At 37.5% G+C, this 21051-nt stretch overlaps 2 protein-coding genes across 3 annotated transcripts; one reads left to right on the top strand and one right to left on the bottom strand.

The window, feature by feature from the left end:
• The first annotated feature begins 6758 nt into the window (after nt 1–6758).
• LOC121984943 (putative pentatricopeptide repeat-containing protein At1g16830) lies at nt 6759–9028 on the top strand. The gene has a single exon (XM_042538133.1). The coding sequence runs from the start codon at nt 6996–6998 to the stop codon at nt 8898–8900; it is 1905 nt and encodes a 634-aa protein (XP_042394067.1). The 5' UTR covers nt 6759–6995; the 3' UTR covers nt 8901–9028.
• A 77-nt stretch (nt 9029–9105) lies between these two features.
• On the bottom strand, nt 9106–15639 carry LOC121984942 (DNA topoisomerase 2-like). Of its 2 annotated transcripts, none has more exons than XM_042538132.1 (20): nt 14994–15639; nt 14447–14739; nt 14294–14360; nt 13942–14212; nt 13655–13854; nt 13353–13562; nt 13148–13261; nt 12951–13064; nt 12688–12852; nt 12427–12612; nt 12182–12337; nt 11970–12103; nt 11721–11889; nt 11438–11626; nt 11164–11350; nt 11039–11088; nt 10534–10962; nt 10230–10448; nt 10047–10140; nt 9106–9973 (listed from the first exon to the last, which is right to left on the bottom strand). In XM_042538132.1, the coding sequence occupies exons 1-20, from the start codon at nt 15591–15593 to the stop codon at nt 9375–9377; spliced, it is 4446 nt and encodes a 1481-aa protein (XP_042394066.1). In that variant the 5' UTR covers nt 15594–15639; the 3' UTR covers nt 9106–9374. The 2 variants fall into 2 exon arrangements, with proteins under 2 accessions (XP_042394066.1, XP_042394065.1); XM_042538131.1 differs by having other exon boundaries at nt 9224–9973; nt 10047–10143.
• Between the last annotated feature and the right edge of the window lie 5412 nt (nt 15640–21051).

Raw genomic sequence — 21051 nt, 5'->3', positions numbered from 1 at the left:
GCCACAAATTAAACAATTCACGATAGTTTTGTGGTTGTCGATTTGAGTATTCCTTCAAGTGGTATCTTACATTTTTATAAGGTGTAAGAAATCCACTTTTCAACATAAATTTAGCGTCAACAAGGTAATATTTCCTTATAAAAGTTCAAAGAGTTATTAACTTACTTCTCAATTAAAGCATTGACATGTAACTAAATATTACCTTTAAGAATGATTAATTAAAGCATTGACATGTAGTTAAATATTACCTTTAAGAATGATTAATTTATCTTCTCTCCTAAGCATATTTTTTATAACTCTCGAATCTGATGCAGTCCCTTCTCAACCGGGTAATGTTGGACGTTGAGGAGACAAAGGAGCGTCACTTCCCCTTCATCTCCCTAATTGCTGCAAACGTCAAGGAGACGAAGGGGCGCCCCTTCCCCTTCATCTTCCTCACTCATCTTATATAAGTGTGTCCAAGCCATGAAAATCCAGGGGCAAGAGAAGAAAAAGGGAGGGGGATTAGAGGTGATCTCAGGCAAAGGAGAACATAATGAGGAAAGGGATTTGACTCGTAAAACTCGAAGGGCTTTCCAGTTTCATTCGTGATCATGCTTCCGACATCAAGCAAAGATCAAGATCGTCTCGAGAGATCATTGTAAGTGTTTACCGTCGTTTATAGTTGTATCCTATGTTTCATCCATATTAGAGGCTACAATGATATCAGAGCAGTGCCTTAGTTCTAACAAATGCATGAAACTTGTCTCTTCATCGAAAAAAAATCTCTCTACCATTGTCGCCAGGCAAGATCGTGACAATGTCGCAATTTGTCGTAGTTGTTGAGCCATGAGAGGTTGTTTGTTGGCTATCGACTTTCGTGGCCAAAGAGTGCCAGCGACCATGTCGGGAGGCCGACGATCAACAATCGTTACAACCGCATTCATCGTGGCAGAAGAAGAGGGTGTCGCAGTCACGACATAGAAGAAAAAGTTTAATCGATTAAAATAGTTATAATCGACTCCAATAACAGTTTAATCGATTAAAATGACGAAGCTATGTTTTGAGGAAATTTTGATTTTATTAAATCAAAAAGAAAAAGAAATTCCTGATTAAATTTAATTAACTATATTTATTAATTAATTATATGCATATAGAAATGTATTATTAATTAATAACTATATATTTAATTAATTTATGGTTCAATTAATTAAAAATTAAACTAGACCAACTTGTCCAATCAAACTCAGGTCTGGTTTAAATCATTAGTTGATTTAAGCAGATCAGTTTGATTCAATAATATCTAAATCTGGTTCAAATCATTTGTTGGTTTAACCAAATCAGTTTATTATTGAATTAATTGGGGTGGTTTTGATTACACAAGTTGGGTTGATCAAATATGACCAGATTAGTTCTATTGTGTCAGATTTGATCAAAAAGATTAGATTTATTCTAATGGATCAAACTTAATCCAATGGGCATTGAATTAATCAAACTGATCTGAGTTTAATCAATAAGTCTGAGAATGACTTAAATGAGCTTAGATTAAACAATAACAGAACATAGGTTAGAAATCTCTATCTAATTAGATTAGTTCTAATAAAGACAATAGACTAAGTTTAGGATATGAATTCCTAATCAACCGGTCCAATGGGTTAGTTGACTTGACATTGAAAATGAGGCATTGATGATTCTTCCAGTTGATGATGAGGAACCTCGAACAGTTGAGGACACTTTGAGATGCTCAATTTGAAAAGAATGGAAAATTGCAATGGATGAAGAAATGAAGTCAATGAGAAAGAATCAAGTTTGAGATTTAGTCGATCTTCCTCACGGCTAAAGGGCTATTAGGAATAAGTGGATTCTCAAAGTAAAGAGGAAAGTAGACGGATCGATTAATCGATACAAGGCTTGTGTAGTTGTAAAATGATATATCAAAATGGAGGGTATTGATTTTGAAGAGACATTCTCCCTAGTTGTGAAGTTTGTGTCAATGTGTATCATCCTAGCTATAGTAGCGCAATTTGACATGGAATTAGATCAAATGGATGTAAAAATAGCTTTTCTTAATGGTAATCTTGATGAAGAAATCTATATGGCATAGCCAGAAGGTTACATTGCTGAATGTCAAGAAAATAGAGTATGTAGACTTGAGAAGTCTATATATGGGCTAAAGCAAGCGTTAAGATAATGGAACATAAGATTTAATGAAGGCATTTTATCTTATGGTTTTGAAATGATTAGTGAGGATCATTGTGTTTACCTAAGAAAGAAAAAAAAAGTTTGTCATTTTATTATTATATGTTAATAATATGTTAATAGCTGGAAGTGGCATAAAGTATGTGATAGAAGTCAAATCTTGACTTTTATCACAATTTAATATAATAGATATGGGAGAAACATAGTACATCTTAAGAGTGAAGATCATTAGAGATCGATCAAAAAGGTTTTTGGGTTTGTCTCAAGAAGCTTATATCACTAAGATGCTATAACACTTCAATATGTCAAATTGCAATATTGAACAGACACCTGTAGTGAGAGGTACTATTTTGAGCAAAAAAAAATATCCCAAGACTCTTGAAGAAATAGCCAAAATAAAGAAAAAATCATATATCAATGCTATTAGTAGTTTAATGTATATTATATTGTGTACTCGTCCTAATATAAGCTATGTTGTTGGCTTAGTTAGTCATTTTCAATTAAACTCAGGATCGAGATATTGGAAAGGAATGAAGAGGATATTAAAATACCTCAAAAGGATAACAGATTATTGTATCTGTTTTCAAGGATCTATGATTAGCCTAAAGGGTTGTATAGATGTAGATTGGGCAGGAGACATTGATGACTGAAAATCTACATCTGGATATACCTTCTTGCTAAACGATAGCGTCATCTCATAGAATAGCAAGAAGCAGACTTATGTAGCCTTGTCGATAATGGAAGCTGTGTGGCTTGGCTCGTGTAGTCTTGTTTACAATAGAAACTATATGGCTAGGTTTGTGTAGCCTTGTCGACAATGGAAGTTGTGTGACTTACGCATTAGTTGTGCAACAATCTGTCTGGTTGAAAAAGTTCCTAAAGCATTTGAAAATTGTTGAGGACAGTGGGAGTCCTATTATAGTATACTATGATAGTCAAGCTGTTATAACTTTTTCCAAGGATCTCAAATATCATAGTAAAGGAAAGCATATAGAAATTAAGTATAATTTTGTAAAGGATATTGTTGACAAGAAAAAGATAATTCTTGAGTGCATCCTACACGTGATATGCTTACTGATTCTTTTACTAAGTCATTGACTAAAAAGTCATTTCAAGAACATGTGAAGTCTTTGGGACTTCGAAGAATGTAACTTATTGTAAAGATATTTTAATAAATGGAAATGTCATGATCTATTCAGTATATATATCTTTGTTACATTTGAATAAAAGTCTGGATAAGCATGTTGGAAGATTGAGATTGGTCCACTCACATGGACAATCATCTCTATTTGTTAAGTATAAATAGAGGTAAGACCGTTGTTTATGGGATAACTTATATAGCTGTGAATGGAGTCATACCCATAAGTTAAGGTCGCATTGATAATTGTGTCAAGATGAGATCATTTATGTAATGATCAGAATAAATGAACCCACCATTTACTGAATCTACTTAAAGCCAGATTGGAATTCATATGTTAAATTCAGGATTAGATATTAGGTATGTAAATCAAAATTTGTACGATATTAAATTTTGAAAAAAAAACATGTGCTCTTTTTAGTAAAGAAAATAACATCTAGCTTGTGATTCATACCATATATGCTATGACAACAAGAAGGGTAGTAGGAGAATGGATCCCTGCTTCTCTACTATGTGAGACCCTTGAGATTATAAGTTAATCTCAATATTACCCTAAGTAACTATTTAGCTGTCTACTTGAAGTTCTGATCAATGTCTACTACTTTAGCATGTTTTCTATTGTCTATGGGTGATTCGATCTATGAAGCATAACTAAGAAAGTGACTAATTAGAATGAATGAATTCTAGCTAAAAAGGAATATTAAGATTGATTTACATCTGTGGCATTTATTTACTGGTACTAGTTATATTTTTATTTTAGTACATATAATGTAATTGTGAATAATTGTATTAATTGGAGATATTGAACATGCTCTTGACATAATAGTTATTATGAGTCATTAGAGATGTTCATATTGATGTAAATAATTTAATCTGGGGTAAAGGCAAGTTTTGATGTCTCTGATTCGTTCTATAGAGCATTTATGTAAGGTGTAACAATCTTCTTAGCAATGAATGCTCAATGTGCTTGTTGTCGTACGAACCATTTTTCCTAATGTATGGAATGGATGTTCTTATTTGGTCTATATGACGAAATAATTTATGCTCTAGTCTTTGTAACTTGATCATCATAAAGTTTATGTGACTTATTTGGTCTTTGTGACTAGCTTATATTTTATTCTGGTCTTTATGACATGATCATCTCGTAGTCTATGTGACTTACATGATCATTATGACCATATAACATTTATGGATTGACTTGAATGAGTGAGAGATGTTAGACGTTGAGGAGACGAAGGGGCGTCACTTCCCCTTCATCTCCCTTATTGCTGCAAACGCCAAGGAGACGAAGGGGCATCCCTTCCCCTTCATCTTCCTCACTCATCTTATATAAGTGCGTCCAAGCCATGAAGATCCAGGGGCATGAGAAGAAAACGGGAGAGGGATTAGAGGTGATCTCAGGCAAAGGAGAACATCCTGAGGAAAGGGATTTGGCTCGTAAAACTCGAAGGGCTTTCCAATTTCATCTGTGATCGCACTTCCAACATTAAGCAGAGATCAAGATCATCTCGGGAGATTACTGTAAGTGTTTTCCGTTGTTTATAGTCTTATCTTATGTTTTATGCATATTAGAGGCTATAGGTAAAACGTAGGTGAATCGCATGCCCGAAGAACATGCAGCTAGCATATTTTGTATTGGATGTTCTTTTCTACCTCGGTATCTTGCTGCATCATTACTAGATACTTTCATACATATATGAGTTCATCAATTGCACCAACACAATCCTAATAAATATGTAGTTCATTCATATTATGGTTGTAGTTAATTATGCCTAAAAATTTTAACTAGTTGAGCAAATGAAATCATCTTGAAATATGGTTAAAATCTTTCATTGTAAGAAATTGATATTCCAATGTTATAACTGATCTCAAAACTCTATGGAAATGATGACTAATGGTTTCACCATAACACCGATAAAAGAATGTCATTGTGCCATTTTTTGTCAGAATTAATAATATATGGAGAAACTTAACAACTTGTTCTCCTACCATGACTCTTTGAGTAGGATTTAAACCACTATGTGTTTGTAATAATTCACACAAACGGCCAAATGTTTTTGGTCTCATGCAAATTATCTTATTTAAATTTCCATTAGATCTAAGTTAGTATAATAATTCCTTTCTTACTAGATGACATCGCTTGGATCTATTTCCAATAGGTCGATCCACATAATTTGGATGAGAGATATGTCGAAAAATGATTAATTTTATAACATGACAAATGACTTCAACAACAACTAATTGTCGACTTCTCTTACTAATATCACACTCTCTTACAACTTCGGTCTGCTCCATATCCATCTCAAATACAATCATTAGTATTCTAATAAATTGAATACCTTCAATAATTTATAATTGTTATTTTCCATCAAAGTAACATAAACAAAAAATAAGCACAAAATAATTAAATAAATCAACAAATAATTATGAGAAAGAGAGAAAGTATATCAACAATGTGAAAAATAAGGAAAATATTACTTGTTAATTGATTATGGTAGAAGATTCAAATTTTCTCAACTTAAGAAGCTGTCATGTTCTTTAGAATTCTTTGGAAGAGAAACTCACTTTATCCATTATAAGATATGTTGGAGATAAATTTATTTTGTATCAACTTTTGAAAGGTATATTTGGTATAAAAAATAATTTTTTCCCTCAAGAAAGTTTTTTCCCCATTTCCTTTATTAAATTTTAGGTAGAAAATCTTTTGATTGTAAAAAGGAAACTTTTCCTTCTTTCACTTTATTTTCCTTTACATTAAAAAAAACTACCTAACACTATTTTTTTCATTTTTCCATGCAAAGCTCCCAAATGAAGCCTTAGTTTCACTCTTTTCTTTAAAAAAATTAATTAAAAAATCCATCCTCCATAAAAAAAAAAAAAATGTGGAACCGACTCCCTAGAGTTGATTCTATGAATATAAAGGAAGATAAATATAAGTACACAGCTGAAAGTGTATAGTCGAAATGCTAACCCCAAATAATGACATCCTGAGGATCGAACTTTGAACCTCTCGATCATGAAACTATGCGCCCCAGCTGTGATATGCCCTGGAAAAAAAATCATCCTCCATGCATATACGAGAGATTTTCCTTTTTTTTATTATTATTTTTAAATTTTTTAGTTTCACTTTTTTTTTTTTTTTTTGTTGTTAGAGTCGTTTGTTTGATTGAGTAGAAGTTCGCTATTTTTAGAATAAAGTTTTATTTAGGATCCTAACTTTGATGGATAATTTTTTTTCATAAACAATTCAAAATAAATTGTAAATTTCTTTTCCCCTTCCATCTGTGAGTGAATAGAAAGCACTAATAATTATAATTAATGTCAATGTATAATTAAACAATTAAGGGCTTTCATAAGAAATAATAAGGTTTCGGAGGCAAAATAGAAAATGTTGCATTGCATTGTTTCATGGTCCGTTTTTGAGTCGTCGATGAGGATTTGAGCTAAAAACCCTAATTTCAACGTCGCTAAACCCTGTTCTCCCGATTCATTCCTTCATATTGCTCGTTAAATCGATCAAGCTTTGTTGATTCTCTTCCTTTTTTTCTCTTAAATGCTTGATTTTGATCTTGTTCGTCGCAAGTTTGGAGTAAAGAGACGAAAAAAAATCGCATTTTTCGCCTCGGTCCCTTCTCGGTGGCAGAGAAGGGCTTGCTCAAATCACTGCGCTGAGCCCTAAATGATACTGGGTAGGAGGCGGTTGTATCGTCTGACCTCCATTCGACTGTTCGAATCCCTGCGCAGCAGCAGCGGCAGCAGCTCTTCTGGCAGTTCCAGCGTCCATCTCCGCCCGGAGATCGTGCAGGCGACCATCTCGGCGTGCTCGTCGGATACAATTGCGTTGAGCTTCTTCCTCTGGTGCGCCCGGCAGCCGAATTACTTCCATGATCCTCACTCTTTCGACCGGATGATCCCCGTCATCTGCCGACTCACAGACAGGTTTGGATCCGTCAGGGAGATTGTTAGGGAACTGGAGGAGGTCGGGTGCTCCATAAAGGCGCAAACTTTCATGGTCTTAATCAGGGTTTATTGGCGAGGGGAGTGTTACAGAAGCGCCCTGGAGGCGTTTGATGAAATGATCAAACGAAATTATGTTCCTAATACATTTGCAAGGAACATGGTTCTCGATATCCTGTTCAAGACACGCAATCTTGATGTGGCAATGGAGTTCTTCGGAGGCACCGAATCTCCAAACTTCCTTAGTTACAACATAATGCTATCCAATCTTTGCAGGCTAAGCCATTGGTTGGAAGCTAGAGATGTTCTAAGAAAGATGGTAGAGAAGGGGTTTGATTTCAATAGTGGGACACTTACCGTGGTTTTTGATTTCTTATCCAAGGCTCGGAAGCTGAAAGATTTGCTCCAGTTGCTAGCATTCACTATTGTATCAGGCAAACAATTAACAGTAACTATTTGGACAATTTTGATCAATGACCTTTGTGAAGTTGGTGAAGTTGATAGAGCAAGTGTGTTGCTGGAGAAGATGGTAGAGCATGGGTGTTCACCCACTGTGGCAACTTACACTTGTGTAATTAGAGGTCTCTTTCGGGCCCAAAAGTTCGATAAGGTCTCTGTTATCCTAGATGTCATGCTATCCACTAAGTGCAGTCCTGATTTGGTCTTTTATAATGTCCTGATTGATTGCTTCGCAAAATTGAGAAGGTATGATGATGCTATCGAAGTCTTTCTCAGTTTGAAGGGCATGAAGCTAAATCCCGATGCTTATACTCTGTCTTCATTGCTATTTACACTATGCTCAGGCAGGAAATTGAGGAACCTTCCCAAGTTAATAGATGGGCTGGATGTTTCCGTTGATCTTGTTGCTTGTGGATCACTAATTAGTGCTTTTTGCAAAGCTGGTTTTCCATCACAAGCAATCGAAGTTTTTGTCAAAATGATGGATAGAGGTTTTTCTCCAGACAGCTATAGTTATGCTGGACTTATAAATGGATTATGCATATCGGGAAGGATCGAGAGAGCAGTCGGTGTTTATCATTCCATTCTCACAAATACTGCTAATGTAGATGCATATGTGCACACCGCCATCGTAGCTGGGCTTGTAAAAGAAAAAGAATATCGCACGGCAATTCAACTCTTCAGGAATGCTGTTCTTCAAGATTACCACCTTGATGTCGTGTCCTATACAGTTGCTATTACTGGGCTTTTCAGAGGTTGCCGGTATGAGGAAGCTCGGAGTTTGTTTGACCAGATGAAGCACTCTGGAGTTCTTCCGAATATTTGTACCTATAATGTGATGCTATATGGCTATTGTAAGGCTAGGGATGTTGATGCAGTTAAACAGTTGCTAAGAGAGATGGAGATTGCTGGGTTTGATGTTGACGACATATCTTTCAACACCATTATTCGTCTTCTGATTAAACTGCAGCGTTCTAACTCAGCACTCATTTTATGTCAGAGGATGTGTGATCTGGGAATGATGCCAGATAGGAGAACATACTCGTTGCTTTTGGATGGAAAACCAGACGTTCGCTTCCCTGAATTGACTTGTAGATCAAACGGTCTCACAATTGTAGAGAGTTGCGCGTCTGATGTGGAAAATGAACTTGTTTGCTCCGCTAATTAATGATCGTTTGGATTCAGTGATACTTGTTGATAGACTAAATCGTCGATCTATTCCATTAGCCATCGACTGCGGATTGATATCTTATCGGTGATCTCTAAGGAAAGTAGAGCTGGGGAACAATGGATACTTTTTTTTTATCATTGAACATACTCTAATGTAGAGTGACAGATGATCAGAAGTGAAGCAAAATGCAAAACATACATAGTGAACTTGTCAACTAATGTACAAGAAAGGCATTTTTTGGTTGGCCACTGAAATATTTTCACTTGCAACTGAAAAATATGCAGAAACCAAGGAACATTTGGAAATCCAAACACCAGTACTTTTCTAACAGCCATGCAAGTTCCATGAAGAGGGCGTTCGTACAAATTACAATTTTCAACTAAAAGTCGACAATACAAGTTCCATGAAGAGAACGTTCATGCTAGCAAGTAACCAGAGTTAAAAGATTTTTGATGCTTTTGCTTAATCTTCTTAGTCCTCCTGGAAGTCAGAATCCTCTGTGCCATCATCTTCCACCTCATCTTCTCCTTCAGAATCACTCTCCACATAAATGGCTTTGGTTCTGTTGTCTCTCTTCGGTCTCGTCCTTCCTGTTACTGCTGCTGCCACTTCATCGATTGCTGCTGCGATGTTGGAGCCACCTGAGTCTTCGCTAGCGGAGGGAGAACTTGTTAGTCTACTCAAGACTGATCCACTTTTCTTGTTGAAAGGAGACGCCCTCATCTTCCTGAGCTTCTTCTCCGGTGATACCCGGGCGGCAGGCTGCACGTTGGTGTTGGGCTTCTGACTGTTGGCCTTGCTTGCTGCCTGTGTGGAACCCCTCTTCCTGGTGGCGGCAGTTTCATTCCTAGGCTTTCTCCCTTTGCCTTTCACTGATTTAGGGACCTCCTCATTGATACTGAAATCATCGTCGTCTTCGAGTTCATCGATGGTTGGCATGAGGTGATGTTCAGGTTCGTCATCCTCATCGTCGGATAGGACAGCATATGTTGCCTTCTTCGCAGCAGCATTTCTGCTTGGCTGCTTCTTTGGCTTTTCCTGGTCTACTACTAGTGTGTCAGTTTCCATTGCTGCATAATTGGAGAACAGTTAGTCTTCATATATTAATCTTTGGGCCAAGAAAAGGACGTCGATGAATGTTACCTCCATGATCAGGGGAAGAATCAAGATTGTATGCCGCAAGTCGGTCTTTCAACGCGAGTATCTCTTCTTCTTCGTCACTTTCTTCAACCGTTTGCTGCTAAGAGAATAGATCAATGAACAAAGTCACTAAACTCGTAAACTGGAGTGGATTTCCAAGATCGCGAAGGCATTAAGTAAACTGACCTTTTTAGCAGGAGCTCTCTTGGATCCCCCTCCTCTAGATTTCTTCTGGCCTGCATCAGTCCCCGTAGAACTACTCTCTGTTCCATCGACAGATAATTTGTTTGCTGTGTTTTTTCTCGGCTTCTTAGCTGCTTGTTTCGAAGGTGCAACCCCGGCAATGTGGTTCTTTCTCATCTCCTTCCTCGCTCCCTCTGCCTCAGCTTCTTTTCGATCGAGTTTCTGATTGAAGGTGCAGAAAATTCTCAGCAAGGCAATTGTGTTTTTATAGTAAATTTTTTGAAGAGAACAGAACAGTAGTACTTACATCTAACTCCTCTTCTAATGCATCAAGCTCCCTCAACCATAAAGTTTGGGGGGATGTTCTTCTTAGCTCATCCACCTCAGCTTCTAGTTTGTCTTTTTGAGCACAAAGCTCTTGGACTTTTTCTTCAGTCAAGGAATCTATGCGCATGGACATCAAATAGTCATAGTCACTAGCCACTGCCCCTCCTTTTCCTGCTTGCGGGCTTTCTTCTTCTTGTTCGCCATCTTCTTCCGTGGTTCCAGCAACAGCAGCATCGATGCCTTTTGTTTTCTTTGGAAAGGGTGTGAACCCCTTCTGCTGCAGCTCAAGGAATAAATCTGCTCTCTTTCGCTTATTGACTACTATCTCATCTCTGACTACACCAAGGATGAACCTCACTTTGTTGTTCAACTTCAGCAAATCTAACTCAAGATTGTTCAACAGCGCTTTCTGAATGCCAATGATGAAGAGATCATTAGCATAGATCGAATCTGATGAGCTAGAATTAGTGATAGTAAATACTCACCTTTCTCTTCTCGTAAAATACGAATCTCAGGTTAAAAAACTCTTCGAGAACTGCATTCAAAGTTCATGAGTTAGCAACTGCTAAGATGACAACTATTATATCTAGTATCTTCGAATAAAACTCACTTTGCTCTGGAGTATCGTATTTCTTGATGACAGAGTTTGAATCAAACAAGTGCATGTTGGTGGTGCTAATAGTAGTCGTCAGCTTAAACTTTTTCTCAAGCCCTTCTTGCCGCGCAATGTTCATATTTTCCTCAGACAGAGTAACTTCGAAGTGTACTGTTTTATCGTCGTTGTGTTCCCGATAGTCCTGTGGATAATTGATGTTGAAATGAACTAACTAGATTCTTTTGTAGAATTCTTGGATTGAGAAATACAATTTTTAAGAAAAAATTACCTTGATAAAGGGTTCCTTAATCTTATCGTTCCCGGTCATCATAGACTCAAGGAATTCTTTGTAATCCTGGGTCCATCTACGAACAGGTAACTCCGTTATCCTGAGTGTTGTGCTGTCGATTTCCTCTATCGTACCAGTTATTGTGTAGGTTACACCAGCTTCCTTTGTCGCAGATTTCTCTATCCGACCCTGATTGAAAATTAAAAAAAAACAAACTGTGCTGTCATACTGCACAAGTGCACATACTACATCAATATAATGAGGTAAATGCTTTTTCACTAACCTTAAATCCCTGGTACCACGGTTCCAGAGGCTTCATTGGTTCATTGTTCAACAATCGCCTAACATTAGCAACAATGTCTTTTGGATTGTAGTTAGGAATGTAGGAACTCCATCCAGTGCCAATCCCCTCGCTTCCATTGACTAAAACCAAAGGGATGATCGGCATATACCTAAAATCAAAGTGTGTAAATGCTAAGGAAACTCCTCCAAGAAGCAAATTGATAAGATGGACATCTTTTTTGTGGCTTACCAAGAAGGTTCAATTGACTGCCCATCCTCACTTAGGTAGTCAAGAAGAATGTCATCATCCTTCGGAAACAAAAACCTTGTGATTGGAGCCAAGCAAGTGAAAATATATCTTGCACTGGCGTGGTCTTTGCCTCCCTATAATTACAAAGTAATTGGTCATAAACCATGGCACAACTTGCAATGTGTGATCATTTACTTTTCTCAAAAACTCACCTGGTGTCTGGTACCGAACTGTCCTTCAGGTTGCATAAGATTTATGTTGTTACTGCCCACAAAATCTTGAGCCATGCCAATTATGGTAGTAGCAAGGCTCTGTTCACCGTGATGGTAAGCTGAGTTCTCAGAGACATAACCAATAAACTGGGCAACCTGTAAGACGGAGAAAACCAAAAATTAAGCAACTTCCACCATTGAAAACACCTCTGCTTCCAGTCAAATCCTCAGAACTCTTGTTATACCTTAGCCTGCTTAACAAAATTTCTCTTGAAAGCACAAAACAAAATTTTCCTTTGGCCTGGCTTCAAGCCGTCAACCATAGAAGGAATTGATCTTTGTAGATCTGCTCTAGAGAATAGGATCAATTCCTTGTTGATGAAATCACTGTATTTAATCAACTTTTCTGATTGATCGAGATAATTCTCTGGCTGTTGCAACGAATGAAATGTACTTGTTAGCATTGGAGAAGGAATTTGAGACATTAAACAGCAATTATCTGTTACCTCAAATTGGCGAAGCCAATTTTTTCTAGCCTCAATCTTTTTCTTGCTGAATGCTAACTCGATCGCTTCACCATCCTGCTCGTCCACCCATAGGAAATCTTTTTTGTGTTTGTCTATGTTCTTAAAATACTCTTTTCCTTCTTCGGATTTACTCGTGCCCAACCCCTAAGAAGTTAAATAAAATGAAGAACGAAAATCTTTAAGCAATACACTGAGAAAAGCTGTGTAAAATCCAAGTGCATATATTTTTCAAACTGACAAACCTTATAGTACTTAATTGACCAACCATTTGAATTTCCACCCAAACTTTCTTTCCACGCTTCAAACTCAGGCATGGAGTAGAATGAGAGGACAGTCTTGGTTCTGTTATTAGTAGCCTGCATAAACAAATAGACTCTTTTTTTTTCAACTCAATCACAATAATCACTTGTTATCCAAGATTCTTATAGATAAAACTTGCCTTCAGAAGTGGGGTTATGAATTCAACCATAAAAGAGGGAACTTTCAGCAATGAGGGCCAAAATGTATGGACAAAGTTAATAAGCAATCCCTTGATGTGGGAACCATCGTGATCCTGTGGAGAAGAGACAGAAAAGCATTCATAAATGTTCTAACAGAAAGCTTTCAAACTTGTGAAAGCGTACTTAGCATTTCTGATCTCAAACCTGATCTGTCATTATCATTAGATGACCATATCTCAATCCTTTAGTGCTATCATACTCCTTCCCATGCTGCAAACCAAGGATTTGCTTTATGTTCTGGACTTCAGCATTGTCCATAATTTGTTTGTGGTTAGCTTCTCTGACGTTCAACAGCTTCCCCCTCAGTGGAAACACACCATAATAGTTCCTGCCTACTACAGAGACACCTGCCATCTGGTTGCAAAACAGGGAAATGAATCAAACTCCAAAAACTTTGGAATGGAAGAAGGTAAGTAAATGCCCTTGTAAAGCTAAAACAAACTCACAGCAAGAGCCTTGGCTGAATCTCCTTCAGTCAGTATCAGTGTGCACTTGTCCGAGTTCCTTCCTCCGGCATCATTAGCATCCTCAAGTTTAGGAATGCCTGTAATTCTCTGCCTCTTGGCACCATCTGTTTTCTTCAATTCTTTGCTTTGCTTAAAATCAGCCCACGTGAGCAGTGTATTTACAACCCCTGACTTAGCAACTGCCACAAAACATTAAAACACACATTATTTTTCAGAGGGGATCTGAAAAATTTGATGTGGCGGCAGCTAAGAGAACTTAAGCTAACCTTTTTTAAGGAAATCCTGTGAAAGTTCACATTTCGACCCAAAACTTCCTTGTCGAGTGGTCAAGGTTTCTTTGGTTTGAGAATCGAAGGCAGGGTTGTCAATGAGTGCATTGACAAAAACCCACAAATGACTTTTCACATTATGTGCCTTAAGGTTAGCATTCTTGTTTTTCTTGTTCACTATGCTGATTATGTGATTTGTGATTTGATTAGTGACATACTCTACATGAGTTCCACCCTTGATCGTGGCAATACCATTTACAAAACTGACCTGTTTAAACAACACAACATCAATTGAAATCCAGTAGTTTTGATCAATACCATATTAATCAAAAGGAACCTCTTTGTATACCTGCTGGAATTGCCCTTCGCTTAGACTGACACAAATTTCCCATCTTTCATTTACCTTCTCTGCAATCCTGATAGAGTTTACCATAAAAATGTCATCTTCATATTTCTAAAAATGCTGAAATTAAGGTAAGAACTCAGGTTCTTCTTATCTAACCTTGGAAGTGGTTCAGATTTGTCTTTTGATGCGGACTTAAGATACAGATTTACATAATCGGAGAAAGTTTTCACAGGTACTCGTTGCCCATTCAACTCCACCTTGACAGATTTGCCTAGACTTCCAGCTACATCAACTACCCTCTTCTTCATGAGAGCAACCACATCTTCTTCAAGGTGCGTCATCTTGAATTTGGCCAAATCTGGCCTAAAAGTGATCTTTGTCCAGTTTTCTCCTTCCTTGCACTTTGTAATTGAGGGCTGAGATTTCTTACCCATGTTGTCATTAAACACCTACAAGCAGAGGCCCTGGAAAACTTTAACAAAAAAAAAAAACACAGCCGAGGAAACCAAGATCTGTAAAAATATTGAAAAGCTAAACCTAGTTCCCATTTTCGAATATCCATGCAAGATGTATAGTGTGAACAGTCGATTTAAACTAAGAATTGACGGAAACACTAATCCAATTTGACGTACATAATCGGCCAGCGTTTAGAACACGAAATCAAGACGAATAGAGTGAGATCAAGGCAAATCGTGAGTAGTACCTGCTTGTATTTCTTCTGTCTTCTTCCGTCAGCGGTCTCGATGATGAACTCCGTGGAAAAGATGTTAGTGAGTTTTGCGCCGTAGCCGTTCCTCCCTCCCGTGGTCTTCTTCACGTTGTCGTCGTAGTTACTGCTGGTTAGGAGATGGCCAAAGATCAACTCCGGCACGTAGACCTTCTCCTCCTGGTGGATCTCAACTGGCACGCCGTCTCCACTGTTATAGATGCTGATGAGGTTGGCCTCGACGTCGATCACGACCTTGACGGCGTCCATGGAGGAGTCTCGCTGCTTGTTGTCGGCGGCGTTGACGAGGATCTCATCGAAGATCTTGTAGAGGCCGGGGACGTAGGTGACGGGGCGGTAGACCATCTCGCCATTCTCGTAGACCCAGAGGTTCTGGGTGTGCTTTTCGACGGATCCGATGTAAGTGTCGGGGCGGAGGAGGATATGCTCCAGCTGCGTCTTCTTCTGGTAAATCTGCTCGATGGTCTTCTTGCCAGCGGCAGCAGCGGACGGAGCGGGGGCGAGGGCAGGAGCGACCCCTACCGTAGAGTTGTGTAAGGTGCTCGATTGGAGGGGAAGCTTCGCAGCGGCGGCCATGGCGGACACAGAGATTGTGTCGAAGGAGATCGAAATGGGAAGTGGAGAACGGAGACGACAAAGGAAGTTAATTAATAAAGGAATGGGGAAAGGTACTGAACACAACGGTCGAGTGATTTTTGAAATTTGAATCAACGGTGACGATGTGGTCGAGGAGGATCGGACGGTCATACTTGTACTAGCATTTGAATTCGCAAACGATTCCTTTCTACTTTCTTAAATCTAGTGCGATCCACAAATTCTTACCCAGATGCGGGGGCCGCGTCGTAGTCCAATCGGGAACGAGGCAAAAATTGGGCCCGACGCCTCGGAGAGACGGCCAAATGGGCCGAGTAGACTCATAGCTGGGCTTTGTTGGCCTGTTAAAACTAAGAATAATGCGGCAAATCTATTTCCAGGCCAGAAAATTAATATTAAAAATATAATGTGATTTTATAATTTTTTTGGATAATTCGTAAAGAAGAAAAAAAAGGGAAGGATATTTTTAAGGAGAATTAGTTGGATTCCATTAGGCGTGGCTAATTAAACATTAAAAGGGCCATGCCATGTCATTATCATGTGTTCGTCTGTGCCGAGGCAAAAGTTGGGACTGGAGAAGACAAACCATGTCGCGGTCACATGGCAGCACATGATGACCGTTCGGATCGCCGCTAATTGATTATTACAAAGTCGACTGTTGGCGAGTAACATCATATTAAAGGCCACCGATTTTATCCAAATGAATGATTTAACTAATTCCGTACAAATCATTTCGCTGAATTTATTTATTTTTTATTTAGTAGAAAACCATAAATCAGGTCAGAATGAGTCAAGTTCGATCTAACTTATCTGTCGGCACCAAAATTATTTGATGATGATAATTAGGAAAGTTTTGTTTATTTATTTATACAAAAATTTGTCCTTTTATTCTTTTTGTAAATTACTAAAGTGCCTTCATGGAAAAATAATGTAGGAAATGTATGGTTTACTTAGACCTGATATTCACAGTATTATTGATGGTTAAAGCATAAAATGGGAATGGTTTGGATTACTTTGGAAGCTCTAAATAGGGTTGAAAATAAATTAAGCCAAGCCAATTAATTTTATAAGGTTTAGATGAATAATAAGTTAAATTATGTATTTTTGTGATCTAATTATTTTATTAAATGTGTTGGAGTTGACAAATCTGGAAGACCTAACATCAGGCTGAAATTTAGTTAGATCTGTGGAACCCGATAGCTAGTGTGAAGTCCAGATAGGTCAAAGGGTCGACCTGATATTTGGTGGAAAGCCTAATTGGGTCCGCGGGACTTAACAACTAGCAGAACTCCAGTTGAATCTGCGGACCTGGCAACTTGCATGAAGACCTAGTGGGTCAAGAGGCTAGTCAACCGATTGCAAGTTGGTAAGTCACTGAAAGAGAGTGACTCGATGAGCGGGTTGAGGGATAGGAGACGTCGGTTCAGTTTATGTCCATTTTGAATTCTCAAATTGATACCTTAACTAGTTCCTGGTCCAGGGAATATAGTAGCTAATTATTACTATTTATTATTGTTACGCTTCCGCAAGTGCACGGATACGTCGTAAGTAATAAAAGATTATCGATCCCACGAGAACTGGTCATAAACACTAGCGATTGTTCACGTAGAATTAATTAAACTACCGTTGGTTGTAAGTTAACTATTTCTTAGGAAGAAAGGAAATGGAGAAGTAGATGTGAGAACTAGCAAAAGAGAGAAAGGTTAACTTGCCTTGGGAAGAGTTCTAGGAGTTCGGTTTCGTTGTGGTGGAACCAGATGTATCATGTTCTATTTTTTCCTCATTGTCAATCAACATGCATTCGCCGGAAGTTAAAGTTACTATCCTTAAGCACTAAACAGAGAAGATCCCTGTGAATCCTATTACGGTTGACCCCTGTCACTAGGGTGCCTCGGTAGATCACAAGAATATAAATCTAATCGATATCATTAGAGATAGAAATAGGGGTTTGGTTTGATCTCTTACTTCCTTATGAAGAAGTTGTCTCTCCTTTCAAATGAGTATCCTAGATGTCCGTGAACGGATTACCTCTGTCACTAGGATCCATCGGGTATACGATCTAAGATTCTCTCTTTACGAAATTAGTAATTCTTACGCAATCAACTAATATGACAAGGTAATCTCAGCAACAAGTCTCATGCATATCAAATAGAAATTAGGCAAGCGAAATCATCCAATGAGTAAAGGCATAAACATGAGTCTTACATCAAACCCTATCCACAACTACTCCCTGATCTTAGAACAAAGGATCTACTCCATAGACGCAGGAGAAAAATCCAAAGACATAATATAAGTAATCATACAATCCTCAAACGAGAAGAGAGAAAGAGAAGAGATGCTTATCCAATAACGTCGAGTAATCTTCGGATCCAATCCTTTGCTTCTAGAGTTGATGTGGTGATGAAGGTGATCTCGGATCGTTGAACGGAGATCCGAGATAGCGTGGAACGGTACCAAGGTAAATCACTTCTGACGACTCACCTCTCCCCCCGAGGAGAAGAGTTAAAAGCCTTTATATAGGCTAGGGCACGAGCGCCGCACGACCTGTGTCACGGCCGTACGAGATCCTCATGGCCAAGCTCTTCTTCTCTTCGGGTTAAGTGGCACGACCGTGCCACATCTGCACAGCCGTGTCTTGCTTTGGCTCGAGCTGCACTTAACGACCGTGTGATGTTCACACGACCGTGTGGATCTTAGCTGCTGATTGTGAGGCACGGATGTGCAAGGTTGCACGGCCGTGCTCTACTTTATCTCAGGGAATGGCCACACGGCCGTGCAGGGTTGCACGGTCGTGCTCTGCTCTCTGTCTGGAATGACCACACGGCCGCGCAGGGTTGCACGGTCGTGCTCTGCTTTTCTCCGGTGTATCGATAATTGTCTCTGTCAACATAAAACCAAACAAAGAACAGATCTCCGACAAAAAAGTAATAAATATTGAATAAACGATAAGAGAGATGATCGTGCAAAGAATATATATAAATAAAGCAAGTGAATGTGTGTTAAAACATGCATAAACGATCATAATATCTACGCACATCAATTATTACTGTGCTAACTTTGTGTTGCAGACTAGATGTTTTAATTTTGGACTAACACATTTGGTAGAGCAAAGGGAGCACAAAAAGCCTCGGGATTAACAGTATCCGAGGCGCCTTTCAAGTGAAGAAAGGCGTCTTCGCATTGTTCATAGAAGACGCCTTTAGTGCATGGAAGGCGTCTTCCATAGGATAAAGTTCATAACTCGTCAACGATAAGGAGTAACAAACTTGGGATAAGATTTCTCTGGTTGGAGGTGCCTTCAAACCTATGGAAGGCGCCTTCCACACCTTGTATAAGGGCATCTCGACTAAGCTTCAAAACACAACTCATATACAAGCTTCTACACGTCCAATTAAGGTTCCAATTGCTCCGGCTTCCTGCTACAACTTTGCTATGACGCTGCTACGCCCATCTACCATTGAGAAGCTGCCCCAAAACCGAGCTTGAGTCGACCATCTCCGAAAAAGTGTTTGTTAACTTTAATGTTTGTACTTAATTATTACAAAAGGACAAGTGTAGTGTGTTGCACTTATTCCAACTTTCTCTGTACTTGTTTTCCTCTTCTGGCAATTTTGAAAGAGGTATTTTAGTGGATTACCCATTGATAGGTCTGTAGGACCTAGATCTTGGAATAGGAGTCGCTGAAAGCTCCAAACAAAGTAAAACCGACTGAGTTTTCCTTGTGTGTTGTTTTTTTAATCTTTCCGCTACGTAACTCTGTTTAACTCACGATTTTTGATGAACGTGATTCACCCCCCTCCCCTTCCTCTCACGATCCAATAGATTCAAGATTGACTTGAGTTTAGTTTATTTATATGTTATCGATGTTTGAAAATTTAACAGTTTTAAATAAGGATCGGACATATCCAAGATTTTAAGTTTGGGGAGACATGGTTGATATTTCTCCCAGTTATGTGATAACTTGCTCCATGAAAGGCAACATGATCGATCTATCGACGACCAACAAGCCAAACTCTTCCTCCACCTTGGGGGGTCATGCCCTCTTAGTCCTATGCTAGATTCGTTCCTGGTTTTAAATTTGTTTGATTGACTATTAAATTTGATAATACAAATTTGTTTATTCATTTTATTTTTTTTTAATTTATTTATTATCTTGATGAAAGTTTTATTAATAGATATTATTTAAAAACTTTATTCATCATGAATAATTCATAATTTTTGTTATTTTTTTAATACTAGATATATAATCTTACAAGTCAATTAATCTTAGAATATACAATTTAGCCTCACATGTTACATACCAAATAAATCCAAAAAGTGACCTCTTACTATCACACCATGTCCCTAGGAGCCTTCATAATACTTATTTATAAATATTAACAACTTAAATACATACATATTCAAATTTATTCATTTATTTTAATAAATTATTCAAATTTATTCATTTATTTTAAATAAATATAACTAACTTCTTACTAAATTTAACACTAAATTTACTCGTCAATGTTTGATTTATCTACAAGTTCTAAAGGATATATTGTTTATTTTAAAACTCTCGAATGTGTTTAAAAGTCAAAAAGACAAAGTGAATTTTGAACTTTAGACCTAAAGTTTTTCTTAAATTACATTGGAACCTCTGGTTTGGCCGCGAGGTTGGTACCGAGTGACAATCACACAAGTTCCAATCGAAGCAGTTGGTAACGAGCGCCAATCACAGACATGCCGATGCAAGTATTAATTATAGAAAAAATAAAGGGTCTAAATATTAAATACTTTGTCCCTGCATGGTCCACAAAGCCACCGGCGATGCCTAATAATTTTTAAATGGATCAAAATTAAATCTTGTAATTATTTTTATCATGGTAAAAGGTTTCTCAATACTACTATTTAGATAAACCTATGTAAATTTATTAATCATATTAAAATACATCTTCTACAAAATTTAATTAGGATTATCACTTTTTCTTCTCTGTTCGATTATGTCATATTAAAATACATATTCTACAAAATTCAAGGGATATTTTTTTTACCCTTTTAAATTGAATTTTTTAATAGGATTACTTTTTATTTTCAAGATTATTTAAAATTAAACTAGTTCATTTTTAAATTTATTAATTACAAATTCAATATAATCGAAACTATCTTTTTAATCGTAAAATATATATATTTCTTTAAATTATATTTTGAATACTCTTGAAATAAAATATATATATATATATCCAAAAAAATTATAGTTTAATCTTACTATTTTACTATTTTAATAAAAATCATAACTTTTTACTAACTAATTTTGATGGAATTTAAAATAAAATTATGTTAATGTCTATTTTTATATAAACATATGTAATATTATAAATCTTCTCAGGTTTTTTTGCTATGATCAAATAATATAGGCTCTTACCCGTTTAATTTTTTTATAAACGAGAATGCATATTACATA

The sequence above is a fragment of the Zingiber officinale genome, chromosome 5B (assembly GCF_018446385.1).
Source record: "Zingiber officinale cultivar Zhangliang chromosome 5B, Zo_v1.1, whole genome shotgun sequence".
NCBI classification, from domain to species: Eukaryota; Viridiplantae; Streptophyta; class Magnoliopsida; order Zingiberales; family Zingiberaceae; genus Zingiber; species Zingiber officinale.
The sequence above is the reverse complement of the archived record's forward strand: the minus strand, read 5'-3'. Positions and strand labels throughout refer to the sequence as shown.